The 18,850-nt window shown below is 37.7% G+C and overlaps 1 protein-coding gene across 3 annotated transcripts; it reads right to left on the reverse strand.

The window, feature by feature from the left end:
* Positions 1–214: 214 nt before the first annotated feature.
* On the reverse strand, positions 215–18,814 carry LOC122882155 (C-type mannose receptor 2-like). Of its 3 annotated transcripts, none has more exons than XM_044209237.1 (8): positions 15,649–18,814; positions 13,481–13,533; positions 12,292–12,657; positions 9,272–9,616; positions 8,609–8,700; positions 8,028–8,100; positions 1,150–1,342; positions 215–921 (listed from the first exon to the last, which is right to left on the reverse strand). In XM_044209237.1, the coding sequence occupies exons 1-8, from the start codon at positions 15,759–15,761 to the stop codon at positions 699–701; spliced, it is 1,458 nt and encodes a 485-aa protein (XP_044065172.1). In that variant the 5' UTR covers positions 15,762–18,814; the 3' UTR covers positions 215–698. The 3 variants fall into 3 exon arrangements, with proteins under 3 accessions (XP_044065172.1, XP_044065173.1, XP_044065174.1); XM_044209238.1 differs by lacking the exons at positions 215–921; positions 1,150–1,342 and adding exons at positions 3,857–4,289; positions 4,422–4,462; XM_044209239.1 differs by lacking the exons at positions 215–921; positions 1,150–1,342 and adding an exon at positions 8,212–8,296 and having other exon boundaries at positions 7,514–8,100.
* Positions 18,815–18,850: the final 36 nt, after the last annotated feature.

An 18,850-nucleotide genomic window follows, 5' to 3' on the forward strand; every position in this document is an offset into this window, starting at 1 on the left:
TGAAGTCGGGGCATTGCCAGTTTTTTGTAGCAGTTCGACTGTCACTTTTTTATTAAAACGAGTTTGGTTGGCAGCGCTGTATACAGATGCACCAGTTGCCCTTCTGTTGTATTTCTGACAAAGCAGCTGCTCAGAGAGTGTTTTCTGTAGTCTTAAACTGCACTTGCTGTTACCACAGGTGTCGCCAGATCAATCAGGACTTAAAATCTTAAAGATTACAACTTTAAGAGGTGCCAGTCAGAGTCATTTGACAAGAAAGTATTAATGGGTCACCTTATCTCCCTTTCATGCCAACATGGATAGCATAGCAAAGAACAAGCGCAACAATATAATTCTCTGCAATGAAGACACACAGCCATAAAAATCAACACAAAAATGAAAATAGTTCAATTTATTTTTCAATTGGCTGTTATGCAAAACAATACAGAATGTAGCATCTTTTTGTAGGGCTGCAACTAACAATTATTTTCACTATCGATTCATCTGCCCGTCATTTTTTTGATTAACCTTTTGGTCCATAAAATGTCAGAAAATAGTCCCTTTAACAATTTCTTCAAGTTTAATGATTTAATGAAAAAGTCAATAAACAAATGCTTATGGAATGGTGAGGCAGGCAACAGGTCAAAAACCATCAGGCAAACAAATCCAACAGGGAGCGGGCAGAATGTCCGAAAACTGAGGTAGAAAATCCAAAAACACTAGGAACACACACAAGGGAAATGGCTGGAACGCAAAGCACATGAAGGGCCAAGCAGAAGACGGCCTGAGGGCGGGACAGGTGCAGAGCAGAAAACCTCGGTGGACGGCCTGGAGGCAGGGCCAAAGGGCAAAGCAGATGTGTGGAGTAACTCAGGAGGTTGGTGACGTGGGTGGAGATCAGGACTGCGGTCTAACCACTGGAGATCTGAGCAGCCTGAGGGGCTGGCAGGGAACAGAGAAAGAGAAATAATTTAACTGCTGGAGGATCTGGGTGTTTGTAGCTGGATCAGTTATGTCAGCATCAGTCTGAATCTTCATCCTCACCACATTCTTCAATTTTGAAAATGAACAGGACAATAAACATGCAGTCATAAAACAAAGAGACACATACTGTACATTTCGATTGATAAAACTTGTTAAAACTGATAAAACTAGAATTTCAACAATCACCTTGATGGCGTACTTGTTTTTACAGCTGTCGTCATCCCATTCATGTAGAGCATTCTTGCCTGTACAGTACTGGTTACCACCATAGTTATTTGGTCTGCCGCTTTGCCAGGATCTGAAGGAGCTCTGGGTTTTGTCGGACCAAGTCCATGGCACTCGGAGCTGAACACATAGGTTGTCTCGTGTTTGTATGTAACTGCAATAGACAGAAATTAAGCCAGTGTAACAATTAATTATATTATTATTCCTGTTGCTGTGTCACAGTTGTCTTCTCTGTGCAATGAGGCTACATGTACTCATAGTTAGGGCTGGGCAATGTGGAATTAATTTGATTAATTCAAATTTTTGTTTTTGCATGATGTGTAAAATGTCTACATCATGAAAATCAAGTTTTTAAATTGTGCACAAAAAGTTTATTTTCAGTCTAAAAGTAGCATAGATGATAGTCTGCTACATTAGCTGTCTAGAGTCACGACAGTCCTGTAAACTGTGACGTGATTAGTTACACTATATGCACATCCACTGCAGTGTACAGGGATTGTCATGACTCCAGGTGTCGACGCATTATCTCTGGTCGCGAGAGGTGAAGTCACAGGAGTCGACTGATCAGTGTGCGGATTTTACTTTGTTCAGTCGGTCTCTACCTGCTGGGTAGCTGACGCTCAGTAACCAGCTGTCTATCAGACCAATGTCTTGTCAAGAAACACAAACAGCAGGAAATGAATTAGTGTGCTGTTCTATCTGTCCTGAAACTGATCACTAAAAGTGGATGTCTGTGCTCTACTTAGCTGAAGCATCTGATGGTGATGGTACATAGCTGTGAGGGATAACTGGTATTTTCTGGATGTGTGTAACAAAGATAACCTTGAAGGTGATGCAGGTATTTTATTATTAATGCTCAACTATCTTGCACATGCACATTGCGCAAAATTATATTTATAAATATATTTCATAATTATATGTTGTATTTATTTAATTGTCATGTGTGTTTTTGATACTGTGTGTTACTGCTGTTTTTACTGCTGAACACACACAATTGCCCCTCTGGGGACAAATTACGTTCAACTTGACTTGATTTTTGAGATACTAAATCAAAATAAGCATCTCATAATTTTAACTTACCATGAGTATTATTATTGCCCAACTTTTCATTTTCTTTTCCTGACAGAAAGGGGTTGTAGCCAGCATTTTTAGTTAATTCAATTTTTATTTTTATCAGAAAAACCCAAGAAAAAAAAATACACTGAGACATATTGAAATATACACTGATTAATGTAATATGTTAATAAATGTGGGCTAAAATTAGTCACATTTTCTATAGAAAACTAGCCAAGTTTACTTAAGAAGTTGACTTTTCTCAACAACAATGAATGTCTTTCTTCTATCTGATTCTTATTATACAAGATATGTTTGTGATGATCACAATCGCAGTATTGGTAAAAAATCTCAGTAAGATATTTTCCTCAAATCGTGAATCCGTAGATTGAGTGCAGTGCCTGTAAAGCTTCAAGAGAAGTGTAATACGTTTTCTCTTTTTCAGCAGCAGCATATTTTTTAAATTCACATGATATGTTTGCCTTCTGCACAAAATAATTGCCAGTGCCCTCCTTTTTGTCTTTTGTCAGTGCATAAAGAATGACTCAACAAGCTTATAATACTGTGGCGTGGTGCGTGTGAACTGAAAACCAAAACACACATTTCATCCATGAAATTATGTAAATGACACTCTTGACCTTATCAAAGAAAAGGAAAATCAGTCACTTAACATTCCATTTCTGATTTTACTGCAAACAAGAACAAGATAGGTAAATAATACACACTATTTATAATAATAACTTGCATTTTATAGCTCCTTTCAGGGGACCCAAGGACGCTTTACACATATGGAGGCAGATGAAACAAATAACACAAGAACAGAAAATAACATGCATGACCACACAGATGTTTCCAGTTATTCAGGCTGATTTGGATTGATTGACACTTGGAAAAGCCGGGCTGGGAATTAAGGTCACCAAACTTTACAAATGAATAGGTATAGATAAAGATGCAAGTCCTAACAGATGCAACAAAATTAATAGGAGAAAGAGGGAGATGTCACACTCACTTCGATTTGTAATTAGGACCTGATCAAAGCAATGCTTAGGATTTTCTGATCAAAAAAGTTTTATATATAACTACTTTGTTTCAATTTTAACCAATGTGAAAAAAACATGAGCAACTTTAAAAAAGTTGATTTTAAAACTCAGCAGTTCGATGTGTAGCTGTCACCTTCTCCCAGCTCTTAAATAAACAGTTGGATAATTATTCCCTTGGTTATTGTAAATGGTTTTCCAACCATCTCACTAATTCCCTGGAAATATAAAAGTATACTCACAAGTTTAAAATCCTGCTGTTGAATGTTGTTATAAGGTTGAGATCTGAACTCTTTGCAGTTGATCGACTATAACCCCTTTGAGAAATATATAGTGCTTGACACTATTTTCATATGCAAACCTTGACTTTGGTAAAAATTGTCCTTTGGGGGTTGGTTTCATAAATATCCTACCCCTTGCTTTGTTAAAGCTGCTTTAACTTATTTTTTGGCCACTCAGGGGCAAGGCAAGTTTATTTGCATAGCATCTTTCAACAACAAGGCAATTCAAAGTGCTTTACATAAGACCTATAGGCATTAAGAAAATAAACACAAGGCAATATAAAAGTCAAAGAGTCAAGAGTCAAATAAAATATAAGATAAAAATAAGCTAAAATAGAATAAAATGGATAAAACAGGATAATACAATTTACAGTGCATTTACAGTGAAGTTGAAGTTGTGAATAAATAATTTAATTTAATAAAAGTCAGTTGCAAACAGAAAGTTTTAAGCTCTGGTTTAAAAGAAGAGTTGGAGCAAACCAAGTTTTCTGGGAGTTTGTTCCAGATATGTGGTGCATGAAAACTGAATCCGTGTTTAGTTTTGACTCATAACTTTATAACGTAGCAGGAGATCAGAAAAATATTTTGGCCATATAGTATTCAATGCTTTATAAACCAACAGCAGTATTTTAAAGTCAATTCTTTGACACACAGGAAGCCAATGCACAGATCTGAGAACTGGACTGATGTGGTCTCTCCTGGTCTTAGTGAGGACTCTAGCAGCAGCGCTCTGAATCAGAAAGAGACATACAATAGAACAACGCTCTCAGAAAGGAGCCGGCTCATAGAGCCGACTCGTTCGCCACGGACACATCACTAAATTATAGGAGCGGTTGTCGAACAGGAACAGAAGGTGCCTTACAATCATAGATCCAGACTCTGCAGCTCCGGAGGCAGAAATATCTGCTGAAAGCAACAGAAGGAGAGAGACGAGAGACGAGAAAGCACAAAACCACGGGAGAGAGAAGATGTCGAGTTAGTAACATGCAGTAATGGGATAAGAATGCGTCCTGATGGAGAGGGAGAGGAGGAGAGAGGTGCATCATGGGAAGTCTCTTGGCAGTCTAGGCCTATACCAGCATAACTAAGGGATGGTTCAGGACTCACCCAAACCGACCATAACCATAAGCTTTAACAAAGAGGAAAGTCTTAAGCCTACTCTTAAATGTGGAGATGGTGTCTGCCTCCCGAACCCAAACTGGGACCTGATTCCACAGGAGAGGAGCTTGATACCTGAAGGCTCTGCCTCCCATTCTAGTTTTGGAGACTCTAGGAACCACAAGTTACCCTGCATCCTGGGAGCGCAGTGTTCTAGTTGGGTAATAAGGTATTATGAGATCTTTAAGATACAATGGTGCCTGACCATTAAGAGCTTTGTAGGTGAGGAGAAGGATTTTAAATTCTATTCTGGATTTTACAGGGAGCCAGTGCAGAGAAGCTAATATTGGAGAAATATGATCTCTTTTCCTAGTTCTTGTCAGTACACGTGGCGCAGCATTCTGGATCAAATGGAGAGTCTTAAGGGACTTATTCGGGCTGCCTGATAATAAGGAATTGCAATAATCCAGTTTAGAAGTAACAAATGCATGGACTAATTTTTCTGCGTCATTTTGAGATGGCTAAAGTCAAGAAAACTCTTGCCCAGAAATTTGAGGGCGTATGTTTCAAGGAGTATAACAGCAGTAGGCTGTAAGATGTAGGTGGGTGATTTTAACATATTGACCCAGGGAAACACATTGAACATGCGACCTAGGGAAAAACCATTGCTGAAGACATAAACCCCTTTGAAAGGTCTCCTTAATGTGTCATATTAAGAAGATATTGAGCTGGGGAACATAGGACCCTGGAAATGCTCCTGTTTAAAAAGAAAGGAAATAAGCAAACAAATCTTTTAGAGATGATTTCTTATTCAAACCAGTAAAATTAAATGTAAATGGCTCGGTAGTGCTGCATTTGCCTTTGTTTTTTTTTACCACAAGTTAAGCTCCCTGCTGAGGTTAGGTTGTGTGAAATCAAAGACAGTATTTCAATGTAAATGATGCATGCAAATTTCAGTGCTGCAGATCAACATCACAAACAACAATTGTCATTTTAAAATATTAATATGCATTTGTATTTCATGTGCTGCACTTTCATTGAATCAAGCATATTTTATTGTTTTGAATTGAAGCATTGAATTAAGTTTCCTCAAAAAAGGCTTGAGAAGTTATTAAAGTCTTATATTTAATTACAAAAGTTTCTCTTGCCTGCCGTAGGCAATTACAAAATATTTTTGTATATTGCAGGCTGCCAGGAGACGTTACAAACCAACAGTGGATTGTGCTGCAGGAGGCTGCAATTCAGTCAGCACCATCAGATGTACAGCAGACACTGTTACTGCTGCTAGCTACAGTAGCTGGGAAGCTCATCGTCTCACAATGGGCAAGTGTCAGTTTTTAGCAAAAACTTAAGTGAACTTAAATTATTTCATTATTTTTCATTGGTTAATCTATCCATCCATTTTATGCCACTTATCCGGGTCCCGGTCGCATTAATTTTAATTAATTATGGGAATAATTGTTATATACTGCTGGCAAGTACTGAAAAAAATGCTCAGTGTAAACACTATGATGCTGACCTTCTCTGTTTGTTGATGATTATCATACTAGCCTCTCAAAATTAATACAATAATGATCTTTTGATACTAAAATATGACATGTAGCACTTTTGGAATCGTTATCCTGCGATCAGTGTGCACTATACTACTATACTATGAAGCGTCATTTTTAAAATGTTACAAAACCTCAAGAGCACCAAAAACAATTCTTCAACACTGGAACACAGTAGAACACAAAGTTTTTAATTGTTAATTATGTTACATTTATTTAGTAAACAAGCAAAAACACTTCAAGTCAAAATAGAATAAATATTTTACATGGAGGACCTTAGAGGTCTTGTAAATAGGCACTTCATGAATTGATTTTTAAGTAAACAATAAAAATAGGGATTTAAATGATCACTTTAATCCACAATATGACTTTTACCGACCAAATGATTACTCATAAGACCCTCTGGATTTTTGCTAAACTGCATTTTGCATACAAAGCATCGCAGGATAGTAATTTCTTTTCCTTCTTCTTTTGTTTTTTGGGTCAGTTGGGTCAGGTTGCCATGTCATGCAGGGTGACTGCCAATGGGAGTGTTTGTTTAACCAACTGATAAATGGAAAGGCAAATTGAAAAAGTAATCTGTCTTATATTTTTAAACCCCGGCTCAGTATCCTTGGGAGTTGCGTTCAAATTGGACGATTCTGAAGGAGACAGTTTAACTATATCTGATGCTAAAGTTCAGTGCCAATGTAGGAAGTAGTGTGACGTATCTTCTAACACAACTTTGAGTGCAGCACTTTACAGCACTTCATTTGTTCATTTTTCTATGATGCCAAAGAACTCATGAAGATGTAACTGATAAGGAGCATTAATAGCATAGACTGTAACTGGACTTATATATGTCATAAATGGTGAGGAACAGACAGAAGTGGGACAAAAAAGAGGTGTCTTGCAGCGTAATATTGAAAGTATACGTGTTAACATGGTTGACAGATGATATTTGCATAAATAATGTATATACATTGCTCTTCACGATCAGATGGATTTAATAGTAGTAAAGGTTTTGAGTTCGAGCTAAAATCAGAGACCACCTGGAAGCCAGATCACAGTTTGCAGAATGGTCCAGTATCTTATGTTTGGCAAATGTATTGTAATATTAAAACTCACACATTTCACTATTGATTTCTTTTCATACTGTTTTGTAAAATTGTTTTAAAAATTCTGTATTTTTCACATATTAAAGGATGAGGCTGGCATTTTTCTATATTTTTCTTAGTGTCAACAAAGCCCATGAATAAACCAACACAAACAATATTCTAGTCTGCACTTGCGCAAAGACATTAGTTGACAATAAGAAAAATATGTAATGTTACCAGACTTATCCTTGAATTAATCTATTTTTTTTAATGGATGTATTTATAGACTGTTTTATGTCATTATTTCTAAATCCCTTTACAACTACAGCATTGTGAGGATGTACCAAAACAGCAGTGGAAGATACTGAAAAAAGAATAATGAAAACAACATTCAGTAATATCGGAGACAAATAATAAATATATGTATAGTATATGTATTATAAATTGGTTCTACGTCACTATGTCACTCAAAATTACCTCTAAGTCACACATGATGTGTCAAACAAGCTGCCATCTAATGGAAATTCATTCAAAATTGAAATCAGAAAAGCTGCATCTTTACACTGCAGATGCAACACTTTGTGCTGGATTTATTCAGTGTGAAAACTAACTGCACGCAAAACACACAAAAAGTAAAACATGTACATGCCTAGGCTGAGCTTTTCTGTGTCCAGTGTTTAATTTAAAAGGGGTCAAACATTAACATATTCTAGTGTTCCAAGAGTAATTTACTGAACTACGTACAGTAACCCTTCTGTGTATGAACAATGCCGTGGTGCATCTTTCTGGGAGTTACTCTCACAGGGTCAACAAGCATCTAAACAGAAAGACAAAAGCATTTTGGTATTTAGAGAAGATTCATTGTGTGTGTGTGTGTGTGTGTGTGTGTGTGTACGGTTATCACTGTGTGTACTTTTTTAATCGTAACTGTTCTCTTGTGTCTGCTTCACTGGTAGTTTCTTCCAGGTCAGTTTGAAGTCAGTCGCTCCCTGATTAGCCAATGCTGCATGCAACTAAAGAGAAGAAAGATGATACTCAAAGTATTTTCTTTTGTCCTCTATTTTGTATCCCTTTTCTTTTGCTTTCGCACACACACACACACACACACACACACAGTTGAGTTTCCATCACTTCAGTTGACATTACATTGACTTACATTCATTTCCTGGAGACTTACCCTTACCCTTACCCTAACCACTACTTGCCTAAACCTAACCCCTAACCCTAACTTTAAACCAAGTCTTCACCCGAAAATGTAATTATGTACATTACAGGGACTTCCCAAAAGGAAGGCGAGTCCCCCCACACACACACACACACTATACCTGCCGCTGCAGGTCAGCACTGCAGGCTGGATCTTCCATGTTTGCGCTGGTCTGGATCTTCATCCTCACTGCTGTTTTCAATGTTTTGTAAACTGCACATGGTCACAAAGAACAGACAGAAAAATTATCTGCAACTATTTACACTTAAATAAAGTTAAATAAAAAAATGCCAAACATTCCCCAATACCAGCTTGTCATTTGTAAGGATTTGCTGCTAGTCATATGTGATAGTAAATTCAATATCTTTGGATTTTGGACTGTTGGTCGAACAAGACAGGCAATTTGATGAAATCACGTTGGGCTCAGACATTTCTTTTTACAGTTTTTTTTACAGACCAAATGAATCGATAGTGAAAATAATCGTTAGTCTTGGACAGCAACAGTATCGGTTTGTTTCAGGCCTCGGTAAAATTTAAGATGTCACAGGACTGCATGCACTGTTTGATTGACAGGTGCAGAAACAACAAGAGCGCCTAGCAACAAAAATATTTCAGAGTAAAAAACAAGAAGCGTGCAATCTGCAAAATTACAGTTTTTTATCATACTGAGGCTAACTCAACATTCAACCAGATAGATCAATGCTGTGTGTAATAAAGCAGTTCTACACATGTCACTTCCGCCATCTAACTCGAGCTTTAGGGGAAATGTTTGAGTGATTCATACCTCCATAGCAGAAGAAAGGGTATGCTGCTTTGCACTGCTCGTCAGCCCAGGTTCCATCTTCCATCACTACGACTGCACAACTTTCTCCTCCTTTCAGGTTGTCAGGTTGTCCCTGTTGCCAGTTTATGTATCTGTAGATTCTTCCGGTGTCTGACCACAACCAGTGTTTAGGTCTGCTGAGGCCAATCCACGCTTCGGGAACGCTTGACAGCTGTTTCTGGATTTCAGAATTTGTTTTTCCATCAGGGATGGTGGCCAGAGTTAAACCATTCTCTTCACAGCTGGTTTTCGCATCCGCCCAATTCATTTGTTTATCAACAATGAGGTAATTCGGATCGCCATTGTCTCCAGAACAGAAGTGGAAGAAATAGTTATTCATAGGTTTTCAATCTACCATGAGCAAATGCATTTAGACCACAGGTGTATTAAGTAAGCAAAACTAAACAAATATTAGCAGTACAATGTACATGATTGTTGATCAGTGCTAAGTTAAAGACGTCATATTATGCTTTTTTGGGTTTTCCCTTCTGTAGCATTTGTGTGCATGTAAAAGGTAAGGAAGCCCAAAGTCCGTGCCAAAGGGACTTCTTTCCTCCCACAGACAAAAACATGGAAAACACTGCCTGACATGCCTTGTTGGAATTCCTGCCTCTTGTTCCGTACCTTGGTTATGTAACCAAGTCACACATTTGCGTACACGCCTAGCAGATAGTTTGGCACGTCCTCAAACAGAGCTAGAGCGAGGCATTGAGCGTGCCCAAATACAGGTATGCGCCCATCCACCCACTCAGTCTGTCTGATTTATTCAACCACTCTGTTCATAGTGCTAAAATTAAGTTTGGAGATAGGTCTGGCTCTGCTCAGGACTACTCTTTTTGGAGGTTTTTCAGTATGTCTTGCAGAAAGTGCTTTTTTGGTTGTGAAGGAAAGTTAGTTAATTTCTTGATGAACAGATGGCTTTACTTGTTACTAAAGTAACTGCTAACTGTAGCTACCGTTAGCTCTGTCATTCGTGCAGCTAGCACTATTAGCTAGCTGACTCTGCCCAGACTGAGAGTTCGGACCCCGGACCTGAAAACCTCCTCCTCCTGGCGGTCCAAAGCTTCTGTGCTAGCGGTGTGAACACCAACACTCAATCAGGGCTCCAAGCTCCCAGTCTGGGCAGTCAGCTAAGCTAAAATATTGTCAATTGGCAGCATGCACGCCAACGTGCATGCTGCCAATGCCTGTTGCTGTAGCTCTGTCTCGTCGTCTTACTTTTTCCATTCCTAATAAGCTACATTTAACTTGACAGTTTATGCACCATTACCTTATACCGTATTATTATAATCACCCGGTAAACCCACTTTGTACTTCACACTTATTTTATTTTATACTTGTACCCACTTGGTACTTAATTTATTTTCTGACCTGTATTATAGTGTATTATATTTTTTACTTAGTACTTCTATTCCTGTGTGCACTGACGTAAAGGCGAGCTGCTGTAACAAAAGAGTTTCCCCTCGGGGATCAATAAAGTGTTTCTAATTCTAATAAAAGCACCACTAGCTGCGTGGCTAACTGAGCTAACCAGCTAACGGCAGCTACAATAGCAGCAGTTAGCGGTTACTTTAAAGCTCGGTCAATCAGGAAACTCCTTAAATCACAGAGTTGAGGCAGAAAAACTGAAAATATCCTCTATAAAATATGATCCAATTTTACCAAAATAAGTGAATAAAGTTATAAAAGTTGTGTGTTTTTGTACAGTAAGCAGTGAGGTCCGGCTCTCAGAAACCCTCTATTGTTTTTCAACCCAAGTCTTATCTCATTTGCGGTCTGATAAACAGTAAATTCATCTAATATAGTGCCCCATATCGCTATTTTCCAAGCTAAGTTACTGTGGCCGCCTAGCACACCAGCAAGACAATGATGCGGTGATGCAGGTTCACAGCACTGGGTGTATAAAGGGAAGTGGTTACAGCGGCTTGCAGCCACTTGTTTCAGACAGAGGATGAACTGAGGGTCTGCATAAAAGGCCATATAAGATAAATAAGGATTTTGTTGAACTGAACTAGTGGAATAAAAATAGGTCGTCCTCTTTAAACAAACTCTTTTGTACCTTCTATTTGGTTATTTGTGTATGTTTTGTAATAATAGCTGGTTGTGACGGTCAGTGCTCGGATTTATCCTTCACTGTCAATCTTATTAATGTAAAATAGTATTTAAATATTGGCATTTCTAAGTGGACAACCGCTTTTTGAGACATTATTCACAGTCTGGTTATTGGTTCCTGATCCCAGGGTGGTGCCCTGTAATTATTAATCCATTAATATTATCTTTGATATTTGCTAATAACCAAACCTGCCCTACCAGACTCCCAACAAGAGTGAGATGTCTTCTCTAGTAAAATGATCAGTGGATCGCATCACGTCAATTTCGCAGTCTCCTAAATAAACTTTAATTCATATCATATCAATAATTTAAGCTTAACAACTTAATTGTTTTGAACCAGGACCTCCAAAATTTGGATCAAGTAGCTTGTAAAAAAATAAGCTGTGCATAATTTAGTAGGCCACACGTTATTTCAATATGCCAGAAACATTTAATCTGCATATCTTCTGCTGCTATGAACTGTATATTATTATTTTTTCTATGTAGCCTATCCTACACTGACCATCTTTGACACAAACATTTATTTTCTGGCTGTAGCTAAAATGTGCACTGAACAGCGCAGCTGTGTCATTTAGGTAAATTTAAGTCTCAGATTGGACTGAGTTGGGGATCAGGGCCAAAAGAAACATAATTGGGACATTCCTACTAATTAGTAGTGATATTTTATGAGCTTTTTGCATGTTGAATTTAACATCTTAATCTGCAAAGTAAGTACAGCTGTCAGATAAATCTAATGGAGTAAAAAGTACATTTCTGACTAAAATGTAGTTAAATATGAAGTATTCCAGAAGCAGAACCAGAACCTAAAGTAGCCTAAAGTAGTAACCTCAAAACTGTACTTAATTACAGTAATCTTGATTTATACCCACCACTATAACAAACAGAGGGTTTCACTTCTGAGCAGTTGCAATCGTTCCAGTATCCATCGTTATTCATGGTCACACAGAACTCATTGGCATGAACGTTGTCTGGCTGACCAGTTTTCCAGTTGGAATATTTGGCGATTGTTTCGTCCACCCACGTCCATTTTGTAGTATTCTCGTACAGTCCCATCCAGGCCTTGTCTGTGTATCCCCTGGTTGGAGTGTTCATCATTGTGGTCACGTTTTCTGTACTAAGTATTTGGACCAGTTCAGTATGCTCAGAGATACAGTAGGCTCGTGCTTTTTGCCAAGTCATCTTCTCTCTGACAAAGTAGTAGATGTTTGGAAAGGAAGCAGAGGCGACGCAGAAACCTGAGGAGGGAAGTAGACAATATATATTACAACCCGCAATGTACAGCGGAATTACTCCAGAGTTACGGTGTAATCTTTTGCACTAACGGTGTACCAGTACAGTACGTACCAATACATATATGTAGATTCTGTTATGGAATTAAGTTATGGAATAAAGGGGTTGCAATTCGGGATATTACAAAGAACTTATACTGTAGTTATTTTTTTATTTTTTGACTACTGTGTACCTATTCGATTATGACAGGGTATGTATAACCTACTGAGCAATAATCTGGACCTCTTGGAGTAATATAGAGATCATTTATATTGTAGTTATTATTTAACTAGGCCCACTGGATACCTATTGTATTACTATTACAGGTACAGTATGACCATAAAACTGAGCAAAAATCTGGACGTTTCAGGGAAGATGGAGTGATGACTTCTGCATCATTTAACAAATCTGATGCGATTTTATTTTTTAAAATCAAACAGGCAAACTACATTGTTGCTTTATAATTTTGGAATAGCCTACTTACCCTACTTATTATACTATAAATATAGTTTTCTGATGATTGTTTATTAATGATTGTTACATTTTGTGGTTCTAAAATCCTAAATCCTGTGACACTCCTACAGTAGCAGCAGATTAACACAAATTATTTCTAATAGAGAATATTTTCACCTTCTTTATGGTTTATTATGTATTAATACAAATAATACATAATTATTTCTTTGCTGGACGTCTAGGTGTTAAATACCTATACGCCTCACAGATGGAAAATCCCACTACGTGATGGCTTGTTCCAATAATCTATCGATCATCATATAAATCACATCTTACCTGTAAACAGGAGTATCACAAACGCAGTCTTGTCCATGCTGACTTTGATTGAACTGTGGACAAAATAAAGATCCAACATGAATTAATTAGCACTGACACATTTAAAAAGACATTTTAATGAGATCCTTTACTTGCTGAGTCTTTTGGATTGCTATCATACAAATCTCCAAAAAATCCTATGCATTTTGTAAGCCTGATACTAAAATTACTAATTAGTTGTTCCCAGAATTTAATCCAAACACGGTGAAGCTGCAGTTAGCTCATATGCTGCACAGAACCTGAAGCTCTAACACTTAAGATCAAGACTAAGGGATCAAAAACTTACTGTTTGCCTTTGCTTTAAATTAGACACTGGGCTGCTTTTAGATCTGACTTCTTTTTGTATTTGCATTTTTGTTCTGGTGTTTTGGGCTGTGCGTCTTCTATAAAACATTTTGTACCCTGTGTAACTGTAAATTCAGACAATAATATATTTGTTTAATTTATTTATTTATCAAAGAGTATCAAAAGTATTTTTTTCTGATATTTTTACCTTTTTTATCTAACCTGTTACTGTGTTAGACCTACAAACTTGTGCTACAAATTTAAATATTTATGTTGCTCTCAGCAGAGAGAAGAATAAGAAATCCGTAAGTCAGTTTCGTATCCTGTGGTGATACTTTTTTGACAAGCTGTTTACACTGTTTCTACTCTTTTAAGTGTTATATTCATGCACACAATAAAAAGAAAGAGAAACAATAGTTACATTTGCAATGAAAGAGAGATACAAAAACGTTACTCTTATCCAACAGATATATGAAGCTACATGTTTACTAAGATATCATCTTACCAGACTTTAAATTTCTTCAGTTGCCGAATATGAACAGCTGTCTGTCCTCTTCAGTGTTTGACTACTACTGTTATGTTTGAGGCTATTTTTATCAGTACAGTATGATCTACAGCTGAATGATTAACTTTGAATGAGACGGATTGGATGAGACAACTGTGACACGCCCTCGCTGGCAAAAAGCCAAAACCTTTTCCTTTGTAACAGTCTGAACAAAAGTTGGACTTGTTACTTAATATATACCTAAACATTTGAAGGTGACCACTTGCAGATAATACCAGTAGAGATAATTTAGCTTTGTTTGATCTTTATATGTGCATATATGAGATATGATATGAAATGATATCTGTAGATCTCCAAACCTTAATGTTATCACCAACATGTCTGACCTAAATTAATTCCAAATATCCCGCAAGTCCTGAGGACCAGAAAAAAAATTTGGAGTATGAATTCATAAATAAAAACATAACTGAGAAGAGAGAGGGCTACTAGAAAGTAAATGCTTTTCCTCAAAATACACATTGCCTTTGATGATGTCTAATGTTACATATTGTGGTAAAAATAGATTTTTTTTATCTTTAAAATCTTATTTTAAGAGCCTAAATGAACCTCTTAAGGGACTCAAAAGTGTCTTTATCCCCACATGTTTAAAGGCAAAGTTCAGTATTTTGGGAGATACACACATTCGCTTTCTTGCTGAGAGTTAGATGAGAAGATCAATACCACTCTTCTGGCTAAACAAACAAGATATAATGTGTTAGTTAGTGAGCTTTGGAGGTGCTGGTAGGCATATTTTTTTTAACTTTGGACAGAGCCAGGCTAGCTGTTTCCCCCTTCTTCAATTCTTTATGCTAAGCTAGCTTCATATTTAACATGAGACATGAGAGCTGACCTGGCATCAGAGTTAAATCAAACTTTAGTAATACCTGGATGTTTTAATACTCAGTGGAAAATGTCATGTTTACCAGTGCTTTTCTCTTTGATTACCACATTTACATCATCAGCAGACCTGAGTGGAAGTTGACATTATGTGGTCAGGTAGATTTGAATGAATCATCTGGAAAGCTTTTAATGCAAATTATCTGAAGTTTCCAACTTATCTGATTGTCTTTTCGGTGATCCAGTTCAAGAAGAATTTACCTGAAGCAATCATACAAATCAGAAACGATTAAAGGCACCATGTGGAGTTTTTGCCACTTATAGTGTTATGGGGTCATGTCAAGGATACCCACAATGTGTTGGGCACCTTTAACTCATAACATACAAAATATACATGATCCGGGAATTCAGCCATGAATATGCTGGTGAAGTCTGTTGAGGGTGAGTGCAGAGGACCTCTTACCAACTCTGGTGTCCAACAGCCCCATCAAGGCCTTCATGGATGACCTGACTGTGACAACTACATCTGGCCCAGGGTGCAGGTGGATCCTGAATCTGTGGTAAGCTGAGCCCCATCAACTCAGATTCTTGGTCCAGGCTGTTTCTGACATTCTACCAAGCCCATCCAACTTGTTCTGCTGAGGGAAGGTGAAGTCACCAGCTTGCCCCTTGTGCCTGAAGATAGGCATGCTAGAGCACATCCTCGGCTTGCAGTTTGAAGGCCCTGGGAGAGGCGCGCCATCGTTGGCACCATGACCAAGTCCTGAAGATAGCGGACACTATCTGTGATGCAATCAGCCACTGCAAGTGGCAACTGAAGGTTGACTTGGGGTGGCAACTTAAGCTCCCAGAGGCCAGACATGGTGCTACTCTCGGTAGCCTCCAAGCAAGACACCCTCTTAGAAATCACCATCCCGTGGGAGGATTGCCTTGAGGAGGATTGCCTTGAGGAGGATTGCCTTGAGGAGGCCAATGAGAGGAAGAGGGCAAAGTATACTGAGCTGGTGGAGCAATGCCGCAGCAACGGGTGGCGAGCAAGGTGCAAGCCCATCAACGTGGGATATCGAGGGTTTGCAGGTCTCTCCCTCTGCAGGGCCAACAACTCGCTAGGCATCACAGGGGCCTGCAGGCAGTGAGGCAGCCAAAATGGCCTCAAGGTGGCTGTGAATTAGAGTATCTGATTGTTGAAAGACCTGAAACACCCGATGACCCCAGGTAACATCACTGATGATGTGTCCAGGTGCATCACAAGATGTATTCTACAACGTAAAGGCCCCTACACACTGTGTGATAACAGCAATCTTCATCTTCACACTGTGCAAGACGTGTCTAATAAAATCTTGACTGTACAATGTCTATTTTTATGCATTATTCAGATTGTGCAACAGTATTTAAAATATTTAAAGCGCCCTGAGGCAAATTTGTGATATTGGGCTATATAGTAAATTTAACTTTTTTTTTACTATTGCTATTTTTACTTAAGTAAATGATCTGAATACTTCTTCCACCACTGGCTCCAGGGACAGAAATGTTGGTCGGTCCACCACTTTGGTCTTGACTGAAATATAACTATGTGGACGTACTGGATGGATTGCCCTAAATTTGGCGTTCATGTTCCCCAGAAGATGAATCCTTATGACTACGGTAAACATGGTAAACATTATACCTGCTAAACATCAACATGTCAGCGTCGTCATTGCTAGCCTTAGCATTTAGCTCAAAACACTGCTTAAGTACAGCTTCACAGAACTGCTAGCATGGCTGTAGACTCTTAGTCTTGTTTGGTCCAAAATGTTTAACTCTTAACAGAATTTTAATGCAAACTGTCTTTCATTGCCAAAGCTCTAAATCGGCTGTTGGTGATTGTTGTTAGCCCTCAGTTAGTTGATCGTACACTACTTTTTACAATGCATTGTGAGATAATAGAAGAGGTAATAATAATTCTGACTTGACATTGAGACAACACTTCAAAATGGCCAACACACGATATAGTGGACATTTGAGACACACCATAAACCTTTTTCACTGCATTTTACAGGTCATAGCAGGAAAAACACAGGTGGAACCAGTGGTGGAATAGTTACTTAAGTAAAAGTAGTAATACTACAGTGTAAAAATACATAGAAGTCCTGCATTCAAAATCTTTGTCAGTAAATGTAGAAAAGTATTAGTATCAAAATGTACTTAATGTGCCAAAAGTAAAAGTACTCGAGCAGGACGGCCCATTTCAGCATAATGTTTATTATATTATTGTATTATAATTATTGATGCGTTAATGTGTTCATCACTTTAATGTTGCAGCTGTTGGAGCTTATTTCAACTACTTTATATTCTGCTGGGTATCTTTCAGTAATCAATAATAACATATCATAATTTAATAGTTGATTATATTTTGTATTATTAATCTGAATCTGCAAAGTAACTAGTAACTAAAGTTATTAAATAAATGTAGCGGAGTAAAAAGTACAACATTTGCCTCCAAAATGTAGTGGACTAGAAGTATAAAGTAGCATAAAATGGAAATACTCAAGCGAAGTACAAGTACCTCAAAAATTGTACTTAAGTACAGTACTTGAGTAAATGTAAATGTCTAACTAGATGCAACTAAAAACTTGCAACTGAGTATATATGTATATTCTGTTTCATTCATTACTCAGTTCCCAGTTTGTAGGCAGTGGTCTCAAAATAGCAAATAATCTTTCAGCAACTAATAGTTTTAAAGCTGACTTTCACTAACTAAAAAAGATGTAGCTGGGTTAATCAAATATGTGAGACACAAAAGAAAATGATCATAATATATGTAGACGCTCGTTCCAACACATGAAACACCCTCATAGTTAAAATGTTCAGATGAGTGTAGTGTTGAACAAGTTTGCAAGTCGTTCTGCAGACTGCTCATGGATCGCTGGACTCTAAACTCATCACATTTGGCAACAATTTACATTCTGAGAGCTTTGAATAGAAAGACAATTTCTTCTTCTTAAACCTCTGTGGAAAAGAACTTTCTGCTGAAATACAGATATGAAATTATAGTTTAGTTTGTGGCCTATAGTTTAATATCTGAGCAGTGTAAGGCTTCTTCTGTATCTTCAGCTGTTTAGTGATTTCAAAGCCCAATTTGTTTTATACCTCTGTTCACTGAATTTGATATTTGGCTCTTGCTTTTAACACCTAAACTATGGCATGATGCTTGTTTACAAATACTGTATTTGGTGTCTGTGTGAGTGTGTTCTGCAGCCATTTAGGCGATTAAGATGTTTTAGGACTTTAATTTTGCCTATAAGTCTGTGCACCTGTTCTACCTCAAGCTGTTTGTAATTAAGCCAAAAATGTCACCCTGTTGTCTTGCTTTCATACTGTATACAAGTATTCACACACATCTAATTCTTCTGCATGTAAGAAAAATTTTAATACAATGATCATATATTCTGAGGGCTCAATCCAACAACCCTCAAAATTAAAGTAGTGTAAGAATAAAGCTTTCAGATTAGTGTCTTCTAAGTTATAAAGTTTCTCTGCAGGCTACTCATGGATCATTGGACTCTAAACTCATTAACATTATGTAACTATTTGCCATGACAAACTGGTAACATAAGGTTTTTGAGTGAAAAAGTGACTTACCAAGTTTAAATCAAGATGCTGTAAGCAAATAGCTCCACCTAGTG

The sequence above is a fragment of the Siniperca chuatsi genome, linkage group LG9 (assembly GCF_020085105.1).
Source record: "Siniperca chuatsi isolate FFG_IHB_CAS linkage group LG9, ASM2008510v1, whole genome shotgun sequence".
Lineage (NCBI taxonomy): Eukaryota > Metazoa > Chordata > Actinopteri > Centrarchiformes > Sinipercidae > Siniperca > Siniperca chuatsi.

What these genes read in the sequence shown, in the direction of transcription:
- LOC122882155 (XM_044209237.1), bottom strand. Translation starts at nt 15,761, where the DNA reads ATGGGGCTCAGCTTACCACAGATTCAGGATCCACCTGCACCCTGGGCC. An exon ending in ACCCTCTGTTTGTTATAGTG is followed by an intron (nt 9,617 to 12,291) that starts GTGGGTATAAAT and finishes TCTGTTCTGGAG; the next exon opens with ACAATGGCGATCCGAATTAC. An exon ending in GTGCTGACCTGCAGCGGCAG is followed by an intron (nt 8,101 to 8,608) that starts GTATAGTGTGTG and finishes CTTTCTGTTTAG; the next exon opens with ATGCTTGTTGACCCTGTGAG.